General features: G+C 36.5%; 1 protein-coding gene across 3 annotated transcripts in view; it reads left to right on the forward strand.

Moving 5' to 3' along the window:
* The window catches only part of FMN1 (formin 1), a 188,685-nt gene that overhangs the window by 21,296 nt on the left and 140,317 nt on the right, over positions 1-27,072 (forward strand). For 2 of the 3 annotated variants that reach the window (XM_042046949.1, XM_042046952.1), the window contains exon 3: positions 19,623-19,798. In XM_042046949.1, the coding sequence (XP_041902883.1) occupies positions 19,623-19,798 (176 nt within the window). The remainder of the gene's footprint in view (positions 1-19,622; positions 19,799-27,072) is intronic. The other variant, XM_042046951.1, reaches the window with a different exon arrangement.

The raw sequence follows: 27,072 nt of genomic DNA on the forward strand, positions 1-27,072 counted from the left end.
TATGTAATCTTGCAAGGTTTGCTAATTGTATGTCCAACTAAAATTATAGTCGCTACATAGCTGTTTAATGGATCTTTGTTTTCCTGTTACATCCAATGCAGTTACTCATTGTACACTATATTGTGATTGCTTTTGAGGACATCATCCTGTATTCTCTGCTGAGTCTTATTACACATGGTAACGATCATTAATACTTCATCCCAGTGAAGCCAAAATCTTTTTGTACCAGTAGGAACAAAATAAGGCAATGCTGCATTGAAACGTAGACTTACAGCAGTTTGAAATGTACATAGGCAGGACTGTAAGTTGAAGACATGGTCTCTGAGTTAAAAAGACCCTCTGAAGACTGGCCTTGGTAGATTCTGTGAACAAATAGCTCCTGTTTTAGTTGAATGACTTCTCAGCATGATATACTTAAGCAAGAGTTATATTTTCTTCGCTCTTTGTAACATGTGACTCTTCAGTCAAAGGCAATCAGTGAGGGGAAACCATGTGAATTAAACCGGAATGGAAAACCAGAGACAGCTTAATGTTTTATGCAGGTCATAGATTAACAATTTTCTGTTTCATGGGGGGAGAAAAGGCCAAAACATTCCTTCTGGTTTACAGTTTGTGCACTCAGTTTAAAAGACTTATTGTAATGAAATGGACTTCTTTTCTCATCAGTATAAAAAGAATTTCTTGAAGTAAAATACTGGGATAATGTGGTAGTTGTTGTTTCTTAAATCTGTATGTATTCTGTTGGCCACTTGAAATAAGTTGATAGAAATGGCTCAGCTGAAATTTTTCTTGATGGATCAGAATGATATATAAAGTGAGATCAGATTCAAGTATTTATCTCTGTAAGTATGATTTAATAATGTATTTAGAAATTTTTAAAATCTCTAATAGCTACCATTTCATATTTTGTCTCTGAAAAAGTGACATAGCACCAAATCCAACTTGTAAAAGTGGTGAAAAATTCTGCATACTCCTGCTAAAAATATACTTTAAAATACTGAAAATTAATAAAGATGCAATTTATGTGCTTGGGGGTATCCCATACCAGTAAATAATTTTGAATAGTATTTCATTATTTAGATGTGACATAAATCTATAACAATACATTTAAATAATACCTATAAGTAGTGAATATTATTTATGAGTCATAGCATTAAAATAGTGCACCTAGTGGTTTAATGAGTTATTTAATTGTGTGTCAGAGTTATTTTTCTTTGGGCTTAGATTATGAGTACCCTTGCGTTTAGATTATGGTGGCTTCTCAATTGCTCCAAATGTTTACGATTTTTCAAGACCATATTCAAAGATCTCTTCAGGCTTGTGTGTTTTCTTGCTGGGATCAACAAGGTAAAAATAGGACAGAGAAAGTAGAGGTGAAATGTTGAGAACTGTTGGATGTGTTTTACATGAGGAATTTTAAAGGCTATGGGAAATTAGTCTTTACCAGAACAAGAGGTGAGTAAAGAAGGAAATAGAAATAATTCACAGTCCCTCACCTGAGTGACAGTCTCTATATACTGCCACTTATAGTGTCCTGTGTGATAAAGATTCCAGTGATTTGTAATTTTCTACTTTTTTTTTCACGTACACATTTTGGAACAGTAAAATGGAAAGTGCTGTGTTTTTTTCTTATAAGGTTTGCTTTTACAATGAAGAGGCATATGGGACATTTTTGCATTCTGAATACAATGAGCCTCTCTGAAATTGTCCTAAGCAATCACTTAGCATTTCTTTGCTGTCAAAAATTTAATGATTTTTGACTTGGGTAGTTCAAAACTACCAAGATTAAGGGTATAACTGATGAATGGTTTAGCTAACCATGTTTGCTCTCACTTTTCTTGAATATGTTGGAAAATTAAGAGGGAAAACATGTTCTAAAAAAATCTGACTTTATGGGAAAAGGTATTCTGAGTTTCTGCTCTGTAACATTGTCAGTAATTTTTGTATTTGTTTGTCTATATCGTGAGTAAAACTGTTTATTGATTGTTACCCCTGTAAATCTGAACCTGTTAATTCACCAAAACCACCAAATATTTATGAATATAAAATAATTCTTATTATGTGTACAAAATGAAGTAAATTGATTCTTGTTCTCTAAGCTTCAGTGTTTCTATTACAGAAACATAAGTAAAACTAACAGTAGTAGTGTAGTACAGGGGAGTTATTAAAAGTTATTATGTCTATGAGTGCATGAACTTATTTTTGAGCCATAAGTTGCAGAAAAGCTAAAACTGGTAGTTCCCATCCTTTTAATCCCTAGCGCTTCACATTTTTCAGCAGCTACACTAGTGGCCCTAGGAAGCCCAGCCAACTGGAGGGCACACCCTCAGTTCCCAGCCTGCTCCCAGCAGCTTTAATTGTTACTATCTGCAAAATACCAGGTGCTCTCTGTGACCCAAGATGTTAATTGTGCTGCCTCATATACATAATTTGTGTATGGGATCTGATTCATATTGTCAGTGTACTTAAAACAAATAGCTTGATTTCCATGTCCAGAGAAACTGAACACTGCAGCTGCTAAGGCAGGCATATTTAAAGCCTGCAGAGTTTTCTTAAGCATATTGTGGTTAATTAGGAGCATTAGTCAGCAGTAGTCATTCCAAGATCTTTGGGGAAATTACTCAAAAAATGGCTTCTTTTATTTTATGCAGCACTGAAGTTGGTGGTTTTGTAGTCCCTCAACTAACATTTTGTTAACATATACTTGAGTCTGATAGTTATTGTTACAGAAGTGAAATCTAAATCTTAGTTGTTTGTTGGAGAAAGTGAAATTTTGGGATTTTTTTTTTCGGTGTTAATTTTATTTAAGACATATATGTATATGACCTGTAAAGCAGCTGGCATTGAGCCATTTCATGTCACAATAACTAAAATTTAGAGGTTATCTTTCTAAGTTTCTTCTAGAGTATATATTTTTGTCAATAATATAGTTATCAATATATTCTAAACTTGTGCATATGTTCACTAATTTCTGATTTTTCAAAGAAAAATTTGTTTTGTCTTAAATTAAAGTAGTCAAGTATGAAAAATATATTGAAAAAGTTATTAAAATAAAAACTACTCAATTTTGGAGAGTGTATGTTTTTAAATAAACTTATATTAAAATATAATTACAGTTATACATAATGTAATATAATTTATATACAGTTATGTATACATTTTTCAATAGACATTACAGTTTAAACTTTGATAGTTAATACTAAGTCATGACAGTCAGATTTTTTCTTCTTTTTGGAAAATGCCAGCTTTCATAGAACTAAAATTAAAAAAAAGAAAACTCCAAACAAAAATTTTTTTTCCAGAAGTAGCAGCCTTCTGAAAATTATTTTCCAGGTGAATAATAAACTCCAACTAATATACCAAGAACAGAAGATGGCAATATATCTTTTTGCATAGGCAAAAAGAATAGTCTTGTACAAAATCTAAGTACTTATTTATAATGCTTTTGTACCCTAATTTCTTCTTATATGCTTCTTTCATGGGATATGGACCTAATAATTTTTGTACTAGTTTACTACAACAGATTATTCTTTAAATCTGACACATAGTGAAACTGTAATTTTAAGTATTATAAGTAAGATAAATAGCACTATATAAATTCCCAGGTATTTTTTACATTTTTTTTTCCTGGTGATTTATTTGTATTCCACTTTTATACTTACTTATGCAAGTTATACTTAGTTATGCAAAAATGAAAGATGTTTGTCATCCAAAGATGGGAAGAAAAATGTTAGGATGTACTTTTTCAGGTTTTCACTTTTTTCGAAAATCTCTTACTTTTTAGCCTTCTGTTTTGTCTTGTCATCTTATCTTTAGTATGAATGGCAGTGTTCCATTTCAATGTTTTTCTTATATTATGGAAAAAGAAATCCTAATTTTGTTGCTTAGTTTGTCAGTCTTTATCCAAGTTGCGAGTTTTTCTCCAGTCTGTGGATTAGTAAAAGAGGCCATACCTAATTAGTCCAGAGAGCCCTGTTTTTCATCCCATCAGGCACTGAATATTTGTCAAGTCCTTTTCATCAAAGTGATTGGATAACATTTAAACTATTTCACCTTGCAACCAAAACAAAAGGTTTGTTTCCATTCTATTCAGATTTTGGTTGCTTGTAAGAACTTCAAATTTAAGGGCTTTATTCTAAAGTTAGCAGAAAATAAGCTGTAGTTTGAAGCTATTTCAGATTTCCAGGGTGACACAAACTTTGTGAGAGATCTCTCTTTTGTAAGAGCTACCTTTGAGATAGCTAAGTACAGTGAGAAGACTTTATTTTGTAACTCCTCCAAAGTGAAATACTTTTTATCCAAAACAGGCAGAAGCCTGAGTTTGTTGGTTTGGGGTTTTTTTAAAGTAAATTAAATAGGTGAGAATTTTCCCCCTGTCTTCCATGGTATTTCTATCCATAAAAATTGACTTTCTAGTCCTATTTTTTTTCCCCTCTGCATAATTGTATTTCACTTACAGTAATGTGGATGCTTTGTATGAGAGGAGTCACAGAGGGTGTGTTTGTGTGGCATGTCTGGTCCACACTAGCCACCCACTGCATTTCCAGTTTGGTCTATGAGACTCATTGGATGGATACACAGGCAGTTCAAAGAGAAGCCTGAGCTTGAACAGTTCTTGCAGAGTTGCAGGTGCTAAGATATGTTTGCACAGACTTCCTACATGTATCAAAATCTCTATGGCATGGCTGCTGTTACATACCTTCTCTCCCACCAGTGAGTTGTAGTCATTCCATTCTTGTGGCACAGAGCAGGGACCTGAAACTTTCCTCCTGTGGGTTAGGTGTGACTGTAGGCTCAAAGGGGATTTCAGGCTACAAGCAATGCTGTGACATAGCCTGGGCTTGAGGCATTAATAATGTGGAGGGTCAGTGAGACAGAGCATAAAAGCAACTTCAATTAACTTTGTAAAGTCAGTTGCAGCTCTGTCATCAGAGGGTTGAATTCTCTTATGTGTAATTTATTGAAATTGATATTAAATGTGCAAATGGAGATGACAGCTGGGTGTTCCAGCAGAACAAATGAAAGGTTTCTTGGAATTCAGGTCTGCTTTAGCAGCTTTGGCTACTAAAAACAACATCTAATGATACTAATATTTAAATAGTCATGACTTTGAATAGTCATGGAAATATTTCCACCCATCCTCTTGGTGATGTATAGTAGCATGCTGCTTTGCTTTCTTACTCAGTAGTCATCCTTAAAACACTTCCACACCCCCTTCATCATGTCTTCTTTATTTCCATTACTTTTCTCCTTCATCTGACTCACACTCTCCTATCTGTACCTTTTGAAACAAGCTCGTACTTTGCTTGTTCACATAAAATGATCTCTTCCACCCTTTTCAATGTGCTGGGCAATTACCTGCAAGATCATTTCACAAATGAAAGGAAGGAATGCTGAATGTCACCTTCTTATTGCACAGGATCTTCAGAATGGATGCCAAATTGTGCAGAATGGAAAAAGCACAGTTTTAGGTGCCCTAGGGTGTCTGAGGCACGGACATAGATCTGGCAAATCCAACCCGGAATGATCCACACCTTTGTGGACTGGAATAAATTAATTTTGGTATCTAACATTCATTTAGGCAACTGAGTCCAAATAATTGTATTGTAAATGATGTCTCAGCTTTTTATTGCAGCAATGTTGTTGACTTCATATAGCCAAATTATTAAAAAATGGATTTATTCCTTCAGAAAAAAAAAAGTATTTTTTAAGAATGCATTTGAATTTTGGTCTAGACTCTCATTGTACATTTTGGTGCTTTGTAGTCTGTCTTCGTTCATTGTTCTAAAAATTGAACTCTGTTTAACTCTGTATTCTTTCTCCTGGGAACTACCTGTATTTCTGTATTACATTTCTACTTGAGTATAATTCAGTCATTGTCTCTGTGTCAGTGCAGGAAGGCACTTCATTTGAATTTTCACCATAAAACTTAACAGACTATGTTGGGATTTTCTGGAAAATGATTTTATGGTCCTCAGCCCACAGATACAACATCCTCTTTTTTTAAATCATAATAGGAAAATTGATGAAGTGAGACTAATTGTACTTCTTGGTGACCCAAGTATAGTGTTCAGGAGGACAAACCTTAGAGGTCTTTGGCCAGTATGCAGAATTTGCATAACAGGTTTACTGTTACAATAAAACTATGAGCACAGAAATAAAAGGAAGTTATGCTTTTCATTTGGTTCCTTTGGCATCTACATGTTGAAGATGAAAGAATTGTAAAATAGGAAGTATATCTCTCATATGAATTAGAAATATGACCACTAGCATTTTGCTGTCACATTCCTGTAGTGGTGCGCTTCAGAATGGCGTATATTATCAGTGTGCCTTGAAAGAGAGAGCCACCCTTTTCAAGAACAGCCCTGAATGCAGGCTTAACTCAAAGCAAGATGGAGAGCATATGCTTATGATTGATTTAAATAGGAATGCTTTCCAAAACAAAATTATGTGCTAGATGGCCAACACTTGTGAAGCTGTAATTTTATATTTAAAATAAATGTAATAATACTGGCAGCCTTGAGGTTGCTGGATTGCAGTAGTGACTGGTATTTATATCTGGTTCATTAGCAAGCCAGTGAAAAATTTTATGTGACAAAAATCCATTTGGATAATGAGCCACCTTTTAATTAGGCTCTGAACTTGCAGAAGAATACAGCTTATTTTTTTCCTCAGTAGTGTAATGTAACTGCATAAAACACTTGCAAAAGTGAATTGAATGACAGAAATATTTTCTAGTGGATTAAGCAGACCACTTGTTAGGTACTTAGACATCTAAGGCTTTGTTTTGCCAGACCAAATTGAGGCCAATAAAAAGGTCTAGGTTAGATAATGAAGAGTGTTTTCTTTTGTAATAGAACACTTTGAGTTTAAGAAAGCCTTGATAAAGCTGAGATGCTTGTGGCTTCTTCTGGTGGTTTATACAGTTATTTTGACACGCAAGTGTTACTGAACATGCATGTAGTATCTTGCAGATGTTATACAATCAGCCATACACTGAAAAAATGTCTTTCCCAAAAAAGTACTTAAAGAGAATAAAAAGCTGTCTCCAAATTTGTCTAGTTTTAAAGTGTAGATGTGTCAGAGTTGAGACTGTGAAATGTTGCTTGTCATTTTGGCAGATACTTGTTAAAATATGAATAAATACAGACTGTATTAAAAAGAAATGTAGGTGGTAACTAGTAAAGTTCTAGCTCTTTTTTTTTGCATCATTTCTGCTCTGCAGTTTTTAGATTGCTATAATTAGCCAGTCCTATACTGAATCACACTGTAAAACAGAGGAAATGAGCGGTGTTAAGAGGTAGTTGTTCTAAAGTAGCACATTTCCTCATGACTTCTGAAACCTCTTCCATTGTGCTGTTCGCCTTTCATTCCCCTCTTTATCCCAACAGTTAACCAAGTCCTAGTCAGTCTTCATCACTAACTGTAAATTCAGTATTTCTGTGCCTGGGGATGCATATCCTGATATCCAACCTGACCTCTCGGAAGGTCAGGAATACTGCTCTAGCCAATGAATATCATATCATGATATTTGGGGAGAAGTGCTGTGAAGAACTGTAGAAAGCATTTACTGAGTAGTAAAAAGGCAGGTGAACTTGAAGGAAATAAATAGGAAGCCATGCACAAAACCCCCCTACAATTTCGCTTCATATATAAAATGAAGCCAGCCATTTCCTTCCACAAATGAGAACTTTGAATCTTGACAGATAGTCCTATGTAAATATGTGTTGAAAACTCAATAGCTTGCGCAAGAAGCAAATTGGAAATTTTTGGAGAAGAAATAACCCCCAGAAACATTATTCCACTTTATGAAATCTAGTGCTCTCAAACTTCAGATATCTGTCCGTTCTCATTCTCTGTCTGAAAAGTATATGGTAAAACTGGGTCATGTTAAGGAAAGGACAACAGGATATTTTAAAGTACAGAAGAATTGTCTTTAGCCTGGGACAAAAACCCTAAAGATAACTGGCAAGATGTATGGTAGAGATTGTAAAACTGAGTGGCTGAAGAAGTTGGATAGGGCTGCATTTTTCTCTCTCTCTTTCCTGTTTATCAATTGAAGTGCACCAAAATGTTGACGGTGGAATAAATGTGGTAAACGTACACCATCTTCTTTGAGTGCAGATTTTTCAGTTGGCAGTCGTTTTTCACAGTTGAAGAGAGGTCATTCATGGATGCCACTGTAATTTAATCTTGAGCTCACATGCTATTCATACAGAGTACATCTCAATACGTGTTTACAGAAAAACCCAAGATGCCAGGAAAAGCATAAAGAGAAAGTTTGAACTTTAAATTTATACAAAGGAAGTTAAAATACTTTAAGCAATCTATTACCACTTCCACACCCCCATGTTTTCACAAGTAACAGTTTCTATATAGGTGACATAATTTATTTTCAGAAGTACTGTTCACCTCTCATTTCTTGTGAAATCTATGAAAGTAAGGAATATTCAGCAGCGTTGAAAATAGGAAGAAGTGTAGAGTGGTTGTGGACTAAGTACCAAAGAAAAGGAAATTATTTTTAAAAAATTAATTAATTAAGAAAAAAAAGCCTGTGGATTGTTTTTACTTTTAACTGATTTCTTGTCCAATGTCTAATACAGTGAGCTTGTGATTAGCCTGAGGCAAGTGGAGCTTTGGAAAGCTATAAATAAAATAAAAGCGTGGACAATATACAAAAAATGTAAAGTAGGCCATTCAGTATTGCCATTTAAGTTTAGAGGTAAGAAGAATACAAGGCAATTTGAGTGACACAGCTCAAATTCTTATACAAGTGCTGACTGGAACTGCGAAGAACACTTCTCAGTGCTCTGTGAATATGGTTATACTTCTTTCCTGAGGTTTTGGATTGAAGCCCATTTGTGAGTCATGGTATGCTACAGTAAAGATAATTAAAGCTTATTTAATTGAGAGTTGACTGAGTATATACAAAAATTCTATCCTAATCAGAATATTTTTCCTTGGTCATAGGACTTGGACATTGATGAAAACTCAGAAAATTTGTGGGATTGGTGATAAGTTCCCTTTGCTCAGTCATCCAATTTTCCTAAGGCTGTAAAAGTTAGTATATGTCTGTCTATGCCATTAACATTACTACTTCATAGTGCTTCGACATCACAATGATAATATTTCATTAACAGAAGCGTAACAGGGCTTTGGAGTTTCTGTAAGCTCACGATGCACTAAAGGCATTCAGAGATACTTGCATTAGAAAAAAGTCAGCTGAATCGTTTGAAAATGTATGTGATGTTGACCAACTTAGGTTCATCATGACCCTGCCAATAGTAGCATGGGGCGTACAATGCTAGACTTACAAAGAGTCTGAACTAAGGTAATCTCTGTTTGCTACTGCCCTCTTGCTGAGATATTACCACTCAAGTATCTAACCACTGCAGAAAGGTCTTCACTGCTTGTTTTCTGTTCCTGTCTTAGTTAAGCAGAAAAAGTAGGTATCAGTTGCCACAGGACATGGGAAATAACAGCTGTAGATCTTTAGGACATGAATTATGAAATAATTTTAGGTGTCAGATTTATTTCTTTTATTATTGGCTGTAAATATTAATGTGTCTGCTTTAGCAGAAGAGGATGGAGATTCCTTAATGACTCTATTGTGTGATCCTACCGTTGCAAAAATGCATTTTTACTTGTCGTGGATGAAATTTTTCAGTTACTAATTTAGAATCATAGAATTGGTTAGGTTGAAAGAAACCACTAGGATCATTGAGTCCAGTCATTAACCCAGCACTGCCAAGTCCACCACTAAGCCACGTCCATTAGTGCCACATCTACATGTTTTTTAAACCCCTCCAGGGATGATGACTCAACCACTCTCTTGGGCAGCCTGTTTCAACGCTTAACAACCTTTTCAGTGAAGAACTTTTTCCTAATAACCAATCTAAGTCTTCCCTGGTGCAACTTGTGGTCATTTCCTCTTGTCCCATTGCTTGTTACTTGTGAGAAGAGAACAAGCCCCACCCTGCTAGTACCACCTTTCAGGCTGTTGTAGAGAGCAATAAGGTCTCCCCTGAGCCTCCTTTTCTCCACGCTAAACAACCCCAATTCCCTCAGCTGGTCCTCACAGGACTTGTGGTCAAGACCCTTCACCACCTCTGTTGTCCTTCTCTGGACATGCTCCAGCACCTCAATGTCCTTCTTGTAGTGAGGGGCCCAAAATTGCCCACAGAACTTGAGATGTGGCCTCACCAGTGCAGAGTACAGGGGACAATCACTGCCCTGGTCCTGCCGGCCACACTGTTGCTAATACAGGCCAGGATGCCATCGGCCTTCTTGGCTACCTGGACACATGCTGGCTCATGTTCAGCTCGTGACAACCAGCAGGCCAATATTCTTTTCTGCTGGGCAGCTTTCCAGCCACTCTGCCCCCAGCCTGTAGCCCTGCCTGGGGTTGTTGTGACTCAAGTGCAGGACCCGGCACTCGGCCTTGTTTAACCTCATACCATTGGCTTCACCCCATTGATCCAGCCTGTTCAGATCCCTCTGCAGAGCCCTGTTACCCTTCAGCTGATCCTGCCCAACTTGGTGTTGTCTGTAATCTGTCTGAGAGTGCACTTGATCCCCTCATCCAGGTTGTTGATAAATTTATTAAATAGGACTGACCCCAACACTGAGCCCTGGAGAACACCACTCATCACTGGCTGCCAGCTGGATGTAACTTCCTTCATGACCACTCTGGGCCTGGTCATACAGCCTGTTATTTACCCAGTGATGAGTGCACCTGTCCAAGCCATGTGCTGCCCGTTTTTCCAGGAGAACGCTGTGGGATACAGTGCCAAGGGCTTAAGTATAGTCCAGGTTGATTCTGCACAGTCACAGAATGTTACCACTCTCACTCACGAAAATGCATATGTTAAAGCAGTCTGGACAGCACTAGGAATGAGGTTAGAAAAGGAGAGACTAGCTGTCAAATCCTCACTACATCTCTTAGGTTCTGCTAGATTGGTCATAAAACAGGTGATCCTTTTGCTACAAAATCTTGTGCATTGTGTATGAATGTTAAGCAAGATTGCTGCCCATTTTCCTTGTTCCTTGATTTTCAGTATATTTTGGGCTGTTGTGTGTCTTCCTGTTGGATAAAAGGCAGAAGACTGTCACATGTGATGCAATGTTATTCCAAGAGGAGGAGAAGGAAGAGCACAGGCTATGAAGGCCGTGTTCATTCTCCTATTATCACATTTCAGACTTTCACTGATGAATCATATGCCCCATGGTCTAGTTATAAATAACATGCTCAGCATTAATTAGTTTTGTTGCTGTCAATAATGTCCTTGGTTATCTACACAGGCTGCTCTTTAATTGTTGCTTCTGGCGCTTTTGCACATTTTTATCCATAGTTCATTATATCAGATCTTAATATTTGCACTAAAATATTTATATAATGACATTAATGCAATGTAGAGGTGGCTGGCCTAAGTGACCTCCACAAATAGATTCATTGATGTTAGAGCTTATTTAGGCAACTTTAGAAATTTTGAAGTGTAAGGTAAAAGATGTAGGTTATTTAAAATCAATCTTACTGTCATTCATTTTTTACTTACCTAATGCCCAAACCAAATCTTTTCGGCCGTGACTTTGCCTTTCTCATGGTTAAGAGTGAGAACCAGTGTATAAGGAGAAATATTATAAAAAGCACATGAGAAAAGTAATGTAAGCTCTTATGGTCATTAAATAGCTTACTACATTTACTTAAACTGCTGACATTGTGGCCTCTATTCCTAGCTTGCTGCCTAAAAGATGTTAGCTTTCAGCTGTGTATCTTTTTGTCTGTTTTTTTCGATATAGTTCTTCATTTTCCTTATTGCACTAGCTACAGATTTCTAATCTTTTCAAAAACTATGGCTTGCAAGGTCAAATCTTGCTAAACAAAATAAGGAATAAAGAATTTAATCGTCAGTCTCTTCCTCCACATTCTTTTACCTAACTGGCTAATGCCACAGATGAGAGAACTGGTTGTAAAAGTCACAGTGAAACACTCCTCATTATAGCAATTACAGTCTTAGGAATGCTTCTATTTTTGGTAGTTGCTTTGAGCGTGATCTATAAAAAATATGGTATGTGCTCTGATTGGATAAAAATTACTTCAGGTATTGAAGCTGTAAACAGTTGTAAACTGGTTTTGGAAAATTACCATTATCTATTTTATAGCCCTGCAAGACATTTAGCATTTGCCTAATAAGAAAGACATATGTTAATTGTCAGGTATTTCAAAGTTTTCTGTAGTATTTAATTTTTGTATGTCCACAAATGGCTCACTTGGGAAATGTTGTTTAATTAATATATGCTGATTGGATATTTAACTAGATTACTTTGAGTATTACCCCCATCTGGAAGTTACTGTGAGCACTGAAGTTCTTTGGCATTAAAAATGAGCCTTTCACTAAAAGTTCCTGGCATTGCAGCTCGGAACCTAGGTGTGAATGTTGATTGTGGCATTTCACTGTGGACATATGAAGCTTCTTTGGGAATAGTAAAAGATGAAGAATTTGCACTGAAGTGCCAATTGCTTCCTGTGTTATATCCTCCTGAGGTTTTTAGTATCTTTGGTTCTTTCTTTATAGTGCCAATTGTGAACACTTGGAGGGCATCTTGCTTGCATCTGAAAGTAAGATTGGGCTGAAAAGTGACAAAGCAGGTCCTGCTTGTTATTTGCTCAGTGTAACTAAACTTGTTAAATTTGAGTGTGTGATGAAGCAGGAGGCTTGTATGGGGCCAGACTGCTCAGCACCTTGCAAGTCTGTGTCCTAATTCAGAAAATACATTCTGTACTTGTTACTAGAGTTCCTGTTCCTCAGGCTTCTCAAGCACATGTTGGATGATACAGCATTGAATCTTGAATATGGTTCTCTCATCTTTCTGCTGATGATCTTCCCTTTGGTTTGGTTTAGTTTTGTTTGTTGGGGTTTTTTTCCCTAATCTAAGTTGTACTAGTTTTTTTATACTAAGTTAGTGATTGGTATTCATATTTTTTCTATAAGGGTTTGCTCTCTTAGGGGTTGGGGATTTTTGTCTGGAATGAATAGATTGAGGTGAAGGAGAAAAAGCAGTATGAAGTATATAAATTATGATAAATGTAAACCCTTAATAAAAAAAAATATAAATAACATTCATTCTGAAAGAATAAATGAAAAGTTACTTTAATACAAACCATTTAAATTTATATAAGGAATTTATAGGTTTCGATAGATGTTGCTAAGCTTCCCTAGGTTTGTAATGATTCTGAAGTATTTTTGAAAAGCTTTGAGTTGTATCACATGTTTTTGCAGTTGATACATTCTGCATTGAGAAGTTGCACAAACGTTTTTTACAAGAAAATAAATAAAATCCCTATGTTTGGTGGTTGCTCAGTTGAACTTTCTAGGCCAGAAAGCTTTATCTTCACCGTTATTTGCTGCTCTTTTCTTTTAATGATGGAAGTTCATGTCAAGCTATGTACAGTTTATCACCTCCTGCAGGAAGATACCCTTCTTTAAGTTCACACTTCAGAATAACATACTGATTTTTATTTGCTAGCAAGGGAGGGAGGTCCTAATTTTACTAGGCAATAGATTTCTCTTTTAGTAATTGGATGGATTTGAAGCCACTTGCACATTTTTTTCTCCATTATTAGCTGTACTAAGTTGTGTTTACTGTTTCCTAGGAGAAAGAGGACACAGAATAAGACAATAAATTGTTGATTGTTTTGGATATTGGTACTTTAGGAGCTTCTAGCTTTCTGAGCATTGCAAAGACCTTAACTGCCACTGCAGGGTGTTGCTGCCCCAGGGCTTTGCTCCCACACTCACCACTTTGAGAGATTTGATTTAAGTACTGTGCCATTCAGGCTTCTTTGTTATAGCAACATAGCAAGTAGCAGGCCTAACATTTGCTTTTTAAAATTCACAATTTTTCATCATGCAAAAAGAATTTCTAAATGTACTGCAGAAACAGGCAATCTTCAGCAAGGATTTTGCTAAACTGCTTATACTATGAATCGCCCCATGCTACAATACAGAGTAAATAAAACTATGTAAATTAGGGGGAAAGATGACATATATCTTCATTCCCAAAGACAGCATTTAGTATAATTTTCCAGTGTCTCTAGTCTTGCACTATGAGTTTTCTTCATGTCAAAAGGATTTATTCATCTTCCTAGTGCACAATGTTCACTTTTCTGCACAAACAACTATGTACTTCTTTCATTCTATCCAATAAAACAGAAAGAATTGTATTGCTGCTAAGATTTCAGTCTTCTCTTGGGTCTCTACCAGAGCAAACAGGTTTCTTCTATTTGCTTCCTTCCCATGAAGGGAATCTGGAAAATTAAAAGGGAAGGAGGACGGCTTCCTCTAGGTTTTTAAATCCTCTTTCAAATTCTCTTATTTTTCTCCCTACTTATTCATATTTCTTTAACTTCAAAATAGACTTTAACTCCAGAAAATAAAATCTTATTGTCCTCTGTGTCAGCTGCATACATGGGAACAATGAGTGCATAACTTATATGTTTACACAGAATTAATGTCTTTATATACTAACAGATATGAGATACCACAGATGGCATGTGGATGGAGCTGTGCAGTATCATCTAACCACAGAATCTGCAGCTGCTGAGACTCCTTCCAATGCTGTTTTGAGATTGAACACATTGGTGTCTGTAACAACAAAAATAAAAGAGACATTTTAAACAGGAGAAATCAGAAAGCTTTTACTGCTTAGAAAGGAAAAGGTCAGTCCAGAGGGATGGATCATGAAATCTGAGGTTCCCACTGCAAAGCAAAAAAATGTGGTAGGACCTGCATATTTTGGATTTCCATAATTTTAAAAAATATGTTGACTCAGTTTATCTTCACGTTCCACCAATGCTTTCAGTAACAATGGTCAAGCCTCATCCATTTGAGCAAGGAAGTGTACCAAAGACTCTTTAACTTGCTGTGATTTGCTGACTTAAGATCTTGCAAGAGCCAAATCCCTACAGTAATAACATTCTCTTATGTTAGTAATACCGTAAATCCTCTAAAAATCCTCTAAATACCGTAAATACTCATGAATACATGATTCAGAGTGTTCATTCCTACTGTCAAAATGGTGCCTTTAAATAGGCAATTTCTGAGTTAGACTGCTTCAGTTTTGTGGTTCACTTGCTGAAAAAACCTACTTGATTATTTATTTTGTTTGTTAGGGGTTTTTTTCTAAAATTTAAGGCCCCCCCCAAACTTAAAAGGTCCACAAAACCTAGCATTCTGAGACTCATTCCCAAATGGTGTACAAAGATTTAAATTTTATTTACCTCCTTTTCACTTCTTCCAAGAGGCAAGCAGTGAATACAAGTATCTAATTAACACAAGGTTTTCTTTATTCATGCATATGAGTGTTCATAACATTCAATCTACTAGGCAACAGAATTGTACATTACATGGGAATCAACATACAAAAAGAGTAACCATTATATTTTTATCCTGTGTGGTATAATAAGGCAATCTAGAAAGAATGGAGTGTGATTGAAATATTAATATATAGTGGTCAAGAAACAAAGCTAAAAGCAATCAGTGTAACATTGGCCTCAGAGCTAAGTGTGTTGTGGTTAAGCAAACCATGTACCCAAGGAAATGGATATCATGACATCCTAATTCCTTGAACTAGTAAAAAAAAAAAAAAAAAAAAGTTTTTCTTTTTTCAGGTTTTCTATAGAGAGAGACTGCCCATAGAAATTGTTCCGTAGAAACTGTTCCATAGAAAATGTGTATTCCACAATGGCAACTTAACAGAAATGTATTACATGGTATCTAATATGCCTGTTTGCTAATTTAAGAATTTCTGTTTAGAGTTTGTATGACAAGAATGGTAATTTTTATTTAAAAAGTCAGATGTAATTACCTTATAATTATGTATGTTCAGCATAGGACTAGAAGATTTAGAAAATCCTGGGTGTACAATTCATTGTCACAGTCTGATGATTTGACCCTGTCTGTACCCCTGAGGTTTGAGTGCCTCATCTGTCCTACCTGTGACAACATAAAAATGTTGTTTCCCTACACTCACAAAGTCTGCATGGTAAAAATTCCCAGAGAAGCATTAAGTATTCAGTCTTTCTGTATTTACATTGCTCAGTCTTCTATTCCCTTGGGACAATAGATGGCAGCAGATCTGTATTTGGGCAGTCTTCTTTGTACATACATTGCACACAGGAGGCACTCCTAAGTGGTATAAACTGTAAAACCTGGAAGACAGTTTGAATAGCAACTAAAATTTCATGAAACCCTTCTTTTTTCAGAGAGAAAAAAAAAGAGATGTCAAATCAGTTAAGGTGGCTGAAGGATAAACATATGCATTTTAAAACTTTCTAAATTTAGCCTATGATTCAATAATACATACATGTGTTTGCATATGCTTGCATAAAATATATATGACTTTTTTTTAAACACTATCAGATTACAGTAGGTTGCCAATTTAAAAAAAAATGTTTCTTGGATAAGTGTCAGTAGCAGTAAAATCCATCTGTCAGAGCTGACAGAATGCTGAACTTCAGGGAAAAATATGACAAAACATTTAAAAATTTGCTTAAAATAGAATACTTAGAGAGATGGTTAAATTTCTCCTTTCATATTCCACTGTCTACTGGGCTGGATGAGTCCCTTACCATAGAAGTGGTTTTATGCTAATGGTGTGTGCAGGTGAGAACTGGTTCAGGGAGGAATGCAATCATCAGCTACCAGGATAAATGCATAGATGACAGAACATTAAGTAATAATTGCCTAGAGGGTGGAGAATAGAGGCTTGGTAACAGACTTGGGACAAGTCTGCCAACAGCAAAAAATACCGTAAATTAATATAATGGTGCATAAAATTAAATTTGGACAAAAACTGAATCTCTTCAGCTGAGGGAGGTACTAAGTTTTCTAGAGGCCCAGAAAGCATTTGGCAGGCTGACTGTTTGTAGCTGGGCCACAGTTAATTATGGGAAATACCAGCTGCTGCAAGAAGGAATTCTAAGTGTGGTCTCTTGCTACAGTTCTGTATCACTTAATGAATCAATGGAAATTATTAGAGTAAGCATATTATGGGTAAAAATCACTGCTACAAATGAATTTTCTCTTTAGCAGTAGCTGACATAGAACAGACACCTTGAACAACACAGCTAAGAATAATTGGTCCAAAATGACTGCAAACTACAAACTGTAATCAAGCTTTGAAGTATTAGAAATAATGCTGAGCAGGGTGGGCAAGCATTACAAGATAATTACAAAGATAAATGTAATTTATCTTTGTAATTACAAATATAAAATGAATTCCCAAAGAGCATTGAATTAAAAATGGTAGTATTTCCTGGTTTTTACTATGTAAATTTGCATTTTAATGCAGTTTTAATTTTTTATGAAAGCATATGTGTTTTTTATAGGTTATATGACAGGATTCCAATTTTTTTGTGATGAAAAGTCAGTAGATACCCACAAAAAAACTGTAGCACTGATCTGTGACAGAAACCAGGAGAAGCACCAAAACCTGTCATGATAGGTTTGCTAACATGATACAGATAATGTCCAATTACCTTAAAAATGGTGATTTTTACTTTTTCCTCTCCACTCACCTGGAACTTTCTTTATATTTTCCATGTCATAATCATGTAAAGGGTGGGTGGCTAGAGGTAATTGGGCTAATTGTATGGTGCAACAAATATGAGGTCAAAATTCAACCAATACATTTATTCAGCATACTATAAGCATGATATTTGTATTTAATATTAAAAGCATAATATTTGTATTTCTGATCGTAAGGGTTTCTAAATATGGAAATGACTTAATGAGTGGGTTTTATCTGGGGTAGAATTAATTTTGTTCACAGTGGCTAGTGCAGGGCTATGTTTTGGATACATGGTTGCTGCATGGTATTTGGTTGCTTGCTGTGGTTAAACCACAACACTTACATAATGGCATAAGGGCCAACAATAAAAAACATATCAAATGTGTAACAATATACAGAAATCCAGTGATTCAGAAAGTCAGAAAGCAAGTCTCTCTTTAGATCCCTGATCTAAAAGATAGCAAATCTGGACCTGAGAATGTCTTAAAATGTGCTGTCTTGTGTTTGAATATCTTGATACAGTTTAATATTATATGCAGTGCATAATTTCAAAATGTGTAAAGGTATGTGTAATACTCTTTTAGAGAAATGCTTTATTTTGATAGAATCTCACACTGAGATTTCATCTGAATAAGATGAAAGATGACTTTATTCACACAATAATGACTGACTTGTAATTTGGATCATTGGCCATTTTATCAAGTATTTTACTTTACTATGCTTATAATTAATTTAGGTGTGGCACCTAAATTATTTAGGACTGGAAGCTATCAGAAAATTTGAAAATCAGCCTTTATTTAAGCAACCATTTATACAGATTCTGATCCTAGTGCCTCTTTTCTTAATATGGTCTTTTAAAGTTAGGGAAAAAAGAAAAAACCAAAAACTTCTAAAAATTACAAAATTGTAAGTGCCATTACTAGAATCAGAAAAGGCCTGGACTGAACAGAACCATAAAGATTATCTAGTTCCAATCCCCATGTCATGGACAGGGATATATTTCCCTAGACCAGGTTCTTGGAGCTCCATCAAATCTGGCCTTGAACACTTTCAGGGTTTCTTTTATAATGCTAAGCTATGATATGCAGCAGCCAGGAACTGTGCTAATATCTGAAGCTTCCAGTAAAATGATCCAAGATGGATGTGTCTGTGAAAGAGTGTATATATCTTACAGAATATAAAAAGAGGTGTTCTGTATCTTACGTATGGCATTACACTTCAGAGGGCACAGTAACTTCATGGAATTCATTGGTTTTCTCATTGCTAAAGTGGAAGCTATCATGAAGAAATATACATTTTTTGGGGGTCTAATAAACCAGCAATGCTGTGAACAGGATGGAGAGTGCTGAGTGGTTGCAATGCATGACATAGACAAGTACCTCCTTGGTTAACAGGTTTTGTTCTCACCTCTCCCCTTAAATCCATGGCTGTTTGTACCTAAACCGTTCCAAAACCAGGTTGATACTATGTTTTAAGGTTACTAGAGAAAGGTAAAATCTTAAGCATCACTTCTGATTTAAAGATCATAAAAAGATCTGCTTTTTATGCACTTGGTGTAAAGGACTAATGTGGATTGGCACGGTCCCCACTAAGGCTGTGTTTAGCCAATGTCAAAAAGTTTATCAAATTAGTATGTGGAGCTTTCTTAGGGAAGTTTTATACTTCACACCTACCTCTGAAATGTGTGTGTGATGAGCACATTTAGGATAACCAGTTAACAGTGCCTTGGCAGAGGCAAGCATCTTACACACAGTCTGTGTCTGTGTATGGGGGAAAGACAAGCAGCCCACTTTTTTTTTTATGCTAGATCTGACCCACAAAATCTAAGGACAGAAAGATTTTTTCTGAGTGAAAACGAAGTTTTTATCCCCTTTATACCATTCAGTTTTGTTTTAAACAAACAGAAGAACTGTAAGTGCACATGTTGGTGGTAGTGTGTACCAGAGTTTCAAAAAGATATAGGACTTTTTGTGTGCAGGGATTATGTGCAGATGCATTACAGAATTATTTAATTTAATTTAATTTAAGTTCATTTCATTTGGGCCTTCCAGCAGAGTCTGCTTTAAAGGATGACTTCACTGAACGGCTGACTAATTTGGATGTGGCAAACAGAGATGAAGATACGTGGGTTCTGGATTGCAGACTGGGGCACTCAAACTCGTTTCCTCATTCAAGTGAGAAAGAGAAGATCAACAGAAATGTGTTGCATCTGAGCCTGGAACTGAACGTGAGTAGGACTGTATTCATGCTGTATTGGATTTCAACAGGCATTTATTATATACAATTACATTTTTGGTATGCGTTTATTTCAGGTCAGTCTAAAACCGTGTTCCAAAATATCTGACGAACTGCAAAGTTTTGGGCAGGATACAGTTTTCCAGATGGTCTGTGAGTCCATGTGTCTTTGTGCTGCTGAGAGCAATGCATACAGAAAATTTTTGAAATTATATAAATAGATGAAGATACACAATGTGCCATTTCTAAAATCTTGATGGGTGTTTAGTTTAAATTAGTTGCTTCCTGTAAATGCATTGCAGGAGCAAGCTGTGTGTGCACGTGTGCATGTGCGCAACCCAAGCGCTGGGAGCCATGCTGCTGCTTCTCAGGGTTTTGGAGAAGCAGAACTGGCACTGGAGTCAGACTGGCCATGAGTTTGACAGGAGAAGTTTTGTAACTTCCTGGGATATAAAGCACTGAAGCTTCAGAGGGCAAGCGGAGTTAATCACAATGTCAGGCCAGCTTAATGCAGCTGGAAATACTGACATGCTCCCAGGGTGAGCAGTAAGCAGCCTACAGAGACATGTTTTGGCAGTAGTTTTCAAATTGGAGGGAGAAGGGAACAGAATGTAGAAGAAGAGGGAAGAAACAGGGAAAGGATTGAATGATTGAAAGAAATTGCTTTAAAGACTAGATTACATAAACAGTTTGTGCAAAGAAACACTAAGACAAATTTGTGTAAGAGTGACATCTATTGGTGGAAATACAAAAAGTTACTTAGAAGTACACTTAAAATGCATTTTAATGCCTACAGTCACCGATGGTATTCTCTTGAGCTTGTTATAAAATTTATTTCTTGTCCTAACTTTCTTTTCTTAAGATAATTATTTAGAATATTCTTGTACCAGTGTGAAGGTACAGGTTTATCCTTGTAATAAATTGTTGAGATGAAAACAAATAACTGGATTGAGAGGAGCTGTGACATAGCTGTTATCACTGCTAGAAATATATACTACAACAGGAAGTATATAGTCCATAAGGATTCTTTGTCTACATTTATGAAGTCCTTGTATAGAACAGGAGGAGTTACAAATTAAAGGCCATTTAAGAACAACATTTTGTGTAACATAAGAGATATCTGAGATTAGTAAGCAGTTTCCATATTTCTTACTTTTGTTTTTAAGAAACATGTGTAAAAATCTAATTAATTGCATTATGAAAAAATTAAATTATTTCCATTTGTTGTAGTTAGCAAGGAGGAATATTTATTCCACTCTTTTTAAAATACTCAGAACAAAAGTGTTTAATTTCGATATAAAAAAGGGTGCTCAACATGGGCTGACTGCTAGGGACCCACCAAGACACTTTATCATGAAGCTCACTCCCTGTGACTCTCTTTCAGAACAGGACTTTGGGTTGAATTACAGACCCCTTGTATCTCCAAGACTATTTTTGTTCTTGAAGGTGAGTCCATGGGATTGAAGGAGGAGTTGCCAAAAGAATGGTAGTGAGAAGGCTGCTGCAGCAGTTGCTGCCATCAGAATCTGTTTGGACTGCAGCACTGCTAGAAGCAGCCTGTAGGAAAGATAGTGGCCAAAACCAGGCTGCACGAGTTGCTCTGATGGCAGCAACCCTTGGGTGTTCCCTTCCTCTTCAGAATGGGATGTCACGCCCAGATATTGTCTTCCCTGTGCAGTCATCAGACTGGACCACAAGACAACTGTGGTGGGCCAGTGTCTGGAGAGCAATTCTGAAGCTAAGATCATGTTCCGAGGAAACAGCATCTAAAATAGACCAATTTATTTACCCACAGTTGCACTACACCCAGTCATGTTATCTATGGCCCTTTTCTGCTATTAGAAGAAAACATTTAGCCTGACTGATCAAAAGTTTGGCACTATTGTTTTAAAATGCACTTATATTCATAATAATAACAATATGAAAAACAAAGCTATTTATTAAATAGCTGTGCTTGCTCTGGATTAGGAGCACCCTAACATTAATGTGTAATATAATTGTGCATGTGCATATATAGTGTTTGCTTATGGAATCATGGAATGGTTTGGGTTGGAAGGAAAATTACGAATCATCTAATTACAACTCCCCTGCCATGAGCAGGGACATCTTTCACTAGAGCAGGTTGCACAGGGCCCCATCCAACCTGACCTTGAACACTTCCAGGGATGGGGCATCCAGATCTTCCCTGAGCAGCCTGTTCCAGAGCCTCACCACCATCACAAGCAAGGAATTTATTCCTACTATCTAATCTAAACCTACTCTCTTTCAGTTTGAAGCCATTATCCCTTGTCCTAGCAATACAGGCCCTTGTAAAAGTCCCTCTCCATCTTTCTTGTAGCTCCCTTCAGGTGCTGAAATGTGCTGTAAGGTCTCCCTGGACCCTTTTCTTCTCCAGGCTGAACAACCCCAACTCTCTCAGCCTGTCTTCACAGGAGAGGTTCTCCATCCCTCTGATCATCTTCAAGGCCCTCCTCTGGACTCACTCCAGCAGGTCCATGTCCTTCCTGTGCTGGGACCCCAGAGCTGGATGCAGCACTGCAGGTGGGGTCTCACCAGAGCAGAGCAGAGGGGCAGAATCCCCTCCCTCTCCCTGCTGCCCACGCTGCTCTGGATGCAGCCCAGGACACAACTGGCTCTCTGGGCTGGGAGTGCCCATGGCTGGGTCATGTCCAGCCTCTCACCCAGCAGCACCCCCAAGTCCTTCTGGGCAGGGCTGCTCTCGATGTGTTCATCCCTAGCCCGTGTTGATAATGGGAGTTTGCCCTGAACCAGGTGCAGCACCAGCACTTGGTCATGTTTAACCTCATAATATCCCCATTGGCCCACTTCTCCAGCTTGTCCATGATGTTATTAAAGATGTTTCTATGTTTCTGTTAGTTGGAAGAAGGTAGATAATGTAGATGAGAGAGAGGGTGAATGAATTCGGCTCTGACGGAAATTTTGAATGCACAATCTACACCAGAAGCATGGAAAAAGATCCTGCATTAGATTTTAAACCTTAGACATGGAGAAGATACAGAGATATGGAAGGTAATGAAACAAAATAGAAATGAAGCTCCACCCTATTTTCTATACAGCATTTCATCTCAGATTTTAAAAAAGCACATGCTTTTTTTAAAAGTGAGATGTGAAAATGCTGCTAAAATTGCAATTAATAGCTAGTAATTATTTAAGAAATTATGGTAAATTAATGTAACTGTGAATTTTATTTTATAAAGCTTTTGTTTAATCTTTAAACTGCTGTATCACACTGTAGATGGGGAGCAAAAGGCCTGTTGAAATGAAAAGAAGATGAAAAGAGAGTAAACTAGAAGAAGAAAAGGATTAAAAATTCATCGTCATTCTTTGTAACACTAAGTGCCAGCCTTTGTGCCTTAATGTACAAAGATCTCACTTCGTTTACTTACGAAGTTTATAGTGATCTTCTGTTCCCTTTGGTACTTGTATGTCTGCTCATATTAACCAGATCAGCCAATACATCTTTCTAGAAGCTCTGTCTCAGATTTACCATTGCTTTTTCATGTGATAGGTTTTACAGGCTAATATTCCATACATTTGTTGATGCAGTATACAGTATGCACTCCTTCAAAATAGTAAACTGAGTTTCTTAATGTGCTTTCTGGTTTTATAACCATATAACTATTACAGTGTTTTTTCAAATTCTCTAAAGTAGTCCATATCTTCATGTCAATCAGAATTTAGATGACGATGTTCAAAAACACTTTGCATTTATAGATGTATTTATACAGACCCTTACACCAAATGTGTCTGGTGTCCACACATTCTGTTAACATGTATTGCTGAATTCTGGTAAGAATTACCGTATCTATGTTTCTGCTGCTACATCTAAAATCAATTACTTAAGTTCAAAGCAATTATGTTGGTGATACCCAGATCCCTCAAAACTCAGGAAAGCTGCTCACATAATGGTCTTAAGTGAGGTAACAAGGCGGAGAATAATGATGAAAATCAAGGCCTTACAGGTTTTCTTCCATCTTTCCTGCCTTTCCTATTTTAGAGCATTTAAACAGTTAAAATACTAAGTATAAAATGAGGTAATCAGCAGGAGAGACAAACAGGAGAGCAGGGCAATGTTAAAACCATTCTCAATCTGTGCAGTAAAAGTTAGGCTGAGGACAGGGCAGAGGGCGGACTGTGTCAGCTGAACTTTAGATCAGTTCAAGCCACCCAAGCTACAAACAGAGCCTGCTGCTTCTCAAGGCTCTTCTGAAGTCTGACACGGTGCATATTTGATTCTATGACTATTTTCAACAAGTTAGGCAAACTTTTCTAGATTTGAGGTTCTTTATTTTGAAAAAGCAGTAGAACGTTTGTTTTCAGTTTAGCAACCTTGGTGTTTTGTAGAATGTGTCTTTCTGTCCTGTTCATGTTTATCCAGTTTGTTATTACAGTAATCTGAAAAGGCAATCTGAATAGATATGGAGTCAGGAAGTGTTGAGCTCTGCCATATGATAGTGGTAGAAATTAGATGACTTCATTCCGGCTTAATGTGTGTTTTCTTCAAAGCTAGTTTTAAAACCTACTTCAGGTGAGCTCTTACACATTTCAAGAACAGAACTAGAGTGAGTTGTAGGTGTGACTTCTGTCTGTGATTAAATGTAGGTCAGAAAGGGTGTGGATTATTAAATGTGCTTTAAACTGTAAGGAATGGTTGTCCTTTTGTATAATTAGTGCATTGACTGCCTTGAAAGTTGCTGTAACAGGTTTTAGGGCTTTTCTGGAGCACCAGAGAGTTGTCAGTTTTATTAAGAAAAGAGGCTTGTAACATAATCATAACTGATTTTTTCTAGAGATTTTGAAGTTGTTCCTTTAGATGCAGTGTTACAGCCTGTTCAGAAAGACTTTCCTTATGAGATAGATTCAGCCAGCATTAAAAAACTTCAGCCAACAAACTGGCTCCATCTCATTTTACATCACAATGATGACCTCTTTTTAATATAAAAAATATTGATGTATGTATTTTATCCAGAAACACTCTGTTGAGTAAGTAACCAATATGTCTTTCATTATCAGCTATTGAGTCTCTCAACAAAGGACTCTCCACTGGGCTGATAATCAGAATGTGAGAAGCAGGTCTTTACAAAAACCTTACTTTAGGCTGGGAGTTTATGGACTGTGTGGAGAATCTGAGAGACTGGCTTACTCACTCATTACACTGACTCAGTTTTTTGGCCATTTCTCCAGGCATATATATAGAGATGAGTTTCCTTGTTCATCCTAGAGCTCTAAAAGCTTGAAAGTTTCTCCACACTTCCTAGAGTTTATTACAAAAACAGGTACATATAAAGCAGTATTTTCTGCAAGCTTGTGAGATTACCTCTGGTTTTATAGGGTATATTTCTGCTTCTGGATTTTTAATTACTCACTTTTCAACTTTGGGATTTCTAGCAACTCCATATATTGTATAACTTCAGCCTGACACTCAAAGCACCATCCTTTTCACTACTAATTTGGTCCTGGTCTCCTAAATTTTGTTGGGATGTTGTTTACACATGAAGTATGAGATTCCTGTTTTAAGTCCACTTTTAAACTAAACTTTTCCGAAGTCCATTAAAATCTTAAATAGTTAAATAGTGGCTGTAATCACTAACCTATTTTATAGGATTGTTACAGCTTTTATATTACAGGGAAGTTTTATTCTAAGTGTGGGTTGTTGCTGATATAAACAGATGAATAAATATTTTGGCATAATCTGAATCAGTATGTTTAGTTTAAAAGGCATCATGAAGTTGTTCATATAGGTACATTTTTTGTTAGTGACTAACAAAACTATTCTTGAAAATATGATTTAATGTTTATCCATCATAAGTTAACCAAACCCCAAATAAGTAGGCACATACATAAATAAGCAAGACATAACCATACAATTTATCAGAACAATGACCAATTAATCATGTAATTGAACATAAAAATAGATGTGCATTTACATGTAGAAAACTTTGGTTCAGTATTGTCACTTTGCGCCATTTATTTTGCCATAAAATGGAATTTAGAATTGCTTTAGATTTGCCTTCAAGAAATTTTGTCTTGGGGGAAATCACCAGTGCTGAGGTAGCTTCCTTGCACCTGTTTTGTAAATCCTGGTATTATAAGAATAGGTTGGCATAGGGAGTGATAAGGACTCTGTGTCTTGTTTCTTTATGTAGAGCTTCCTTTTGTGATATTAATCTATATCAAGCCTAGAAACCAGGGGAGCCATGATCCATCAGTTGTTTCTGACCTTGGCACCTGATGATTAAGCATAGCGGAGAAGCAAGTCTGGAGCTTGCTAAGGAAATGCCAGGCAGCAGGGCAGAAGACATTGCTGTGTGTTAAATCACAGATAAAGTTGGGAAGGTTTCCAATGCCCTTTGTCTATAGGTATGCAGGCAACCCTGTAATTGAAAAGGTGTCTGTAAGCTCCATCTAAGCCCTTAGTATTACAATCTGATTTTCAGGAAACTTAGTCCCTGCAGGAGATACCAATGGCATTTGCTGTTGAGTTTATGATGTTTTATAATATGTTGAAAAGGCAAACAAATGCTTTTTGTACAGTTTACATTTTTAAACATTAACCCAAAAGCTAAATGTGTTGGGATACTTTGTTGTTGCTTGTTGTCTGTAATACTCAGCTTTTTAGTAGATGTTGGGATACTTTGTTGTTGCTTGTTGTCTGTAATACTCAGCTTTTTAGTAGATGTTGGGATACTTTGTTGTTGCTTGTTGTCTGTAATACTCAGCTTTTTAGTAGATGTTTCTTGGTAATCACATACAGCGGTGTGATCTGCAGCTGATTGCCCTGTGAAGGACAGCTTTCCCCATGTTGCTTGCTTAAGATTACTCGTCACAGCTAAATGGCTGACTGTAGAATGACCCTTTAACTTGGGTGCAAATCAAAGAAAGGTATCCTTAATTTCTGAGGTACCCATGTGGAAATTTGATTAAAAAAATTTCTTAAAGGCCTGGGAATGAGAAGAATATAAAATCCTGAAGGTTTGCAGTCTCTGTAGTTCCAAAAAAAACAAACAAACACAAAAAAGTAGCGAAAGCAGAGACTTGCGATGGAAACCTGACCCAAATGTTACTGACTTTCTGAATATCAATAGTGCTTAGGAGTATTTTGAACTTTCTCTATAAGTATTGATAAGAAAAATATATAGTATCATAGGTTCAGTTAGAGAGTTTTGTAGATTTCCTTCAAGTGTTTTTGTTTGTATCAACTAAGTAAATCTCACACATATAGCAGTACAGTCTATGAAAATTATC

Source organism: Corvus kubaryi, unplaced genomic scaffold, assembly GCF_017639235.1.
Source record: "Corvus kubaryi isolate FWS band 111438036 unplaced genomic scaffold, C.kubaryi_AGA036_p1.0 66, whole genome shotgun sequence".
Lineage (NCBI taxonomy): Eukaryota > Metazoa > Chordata > Aves > Passeriformes > Corvidae > Corvus > Corvus kubaryi.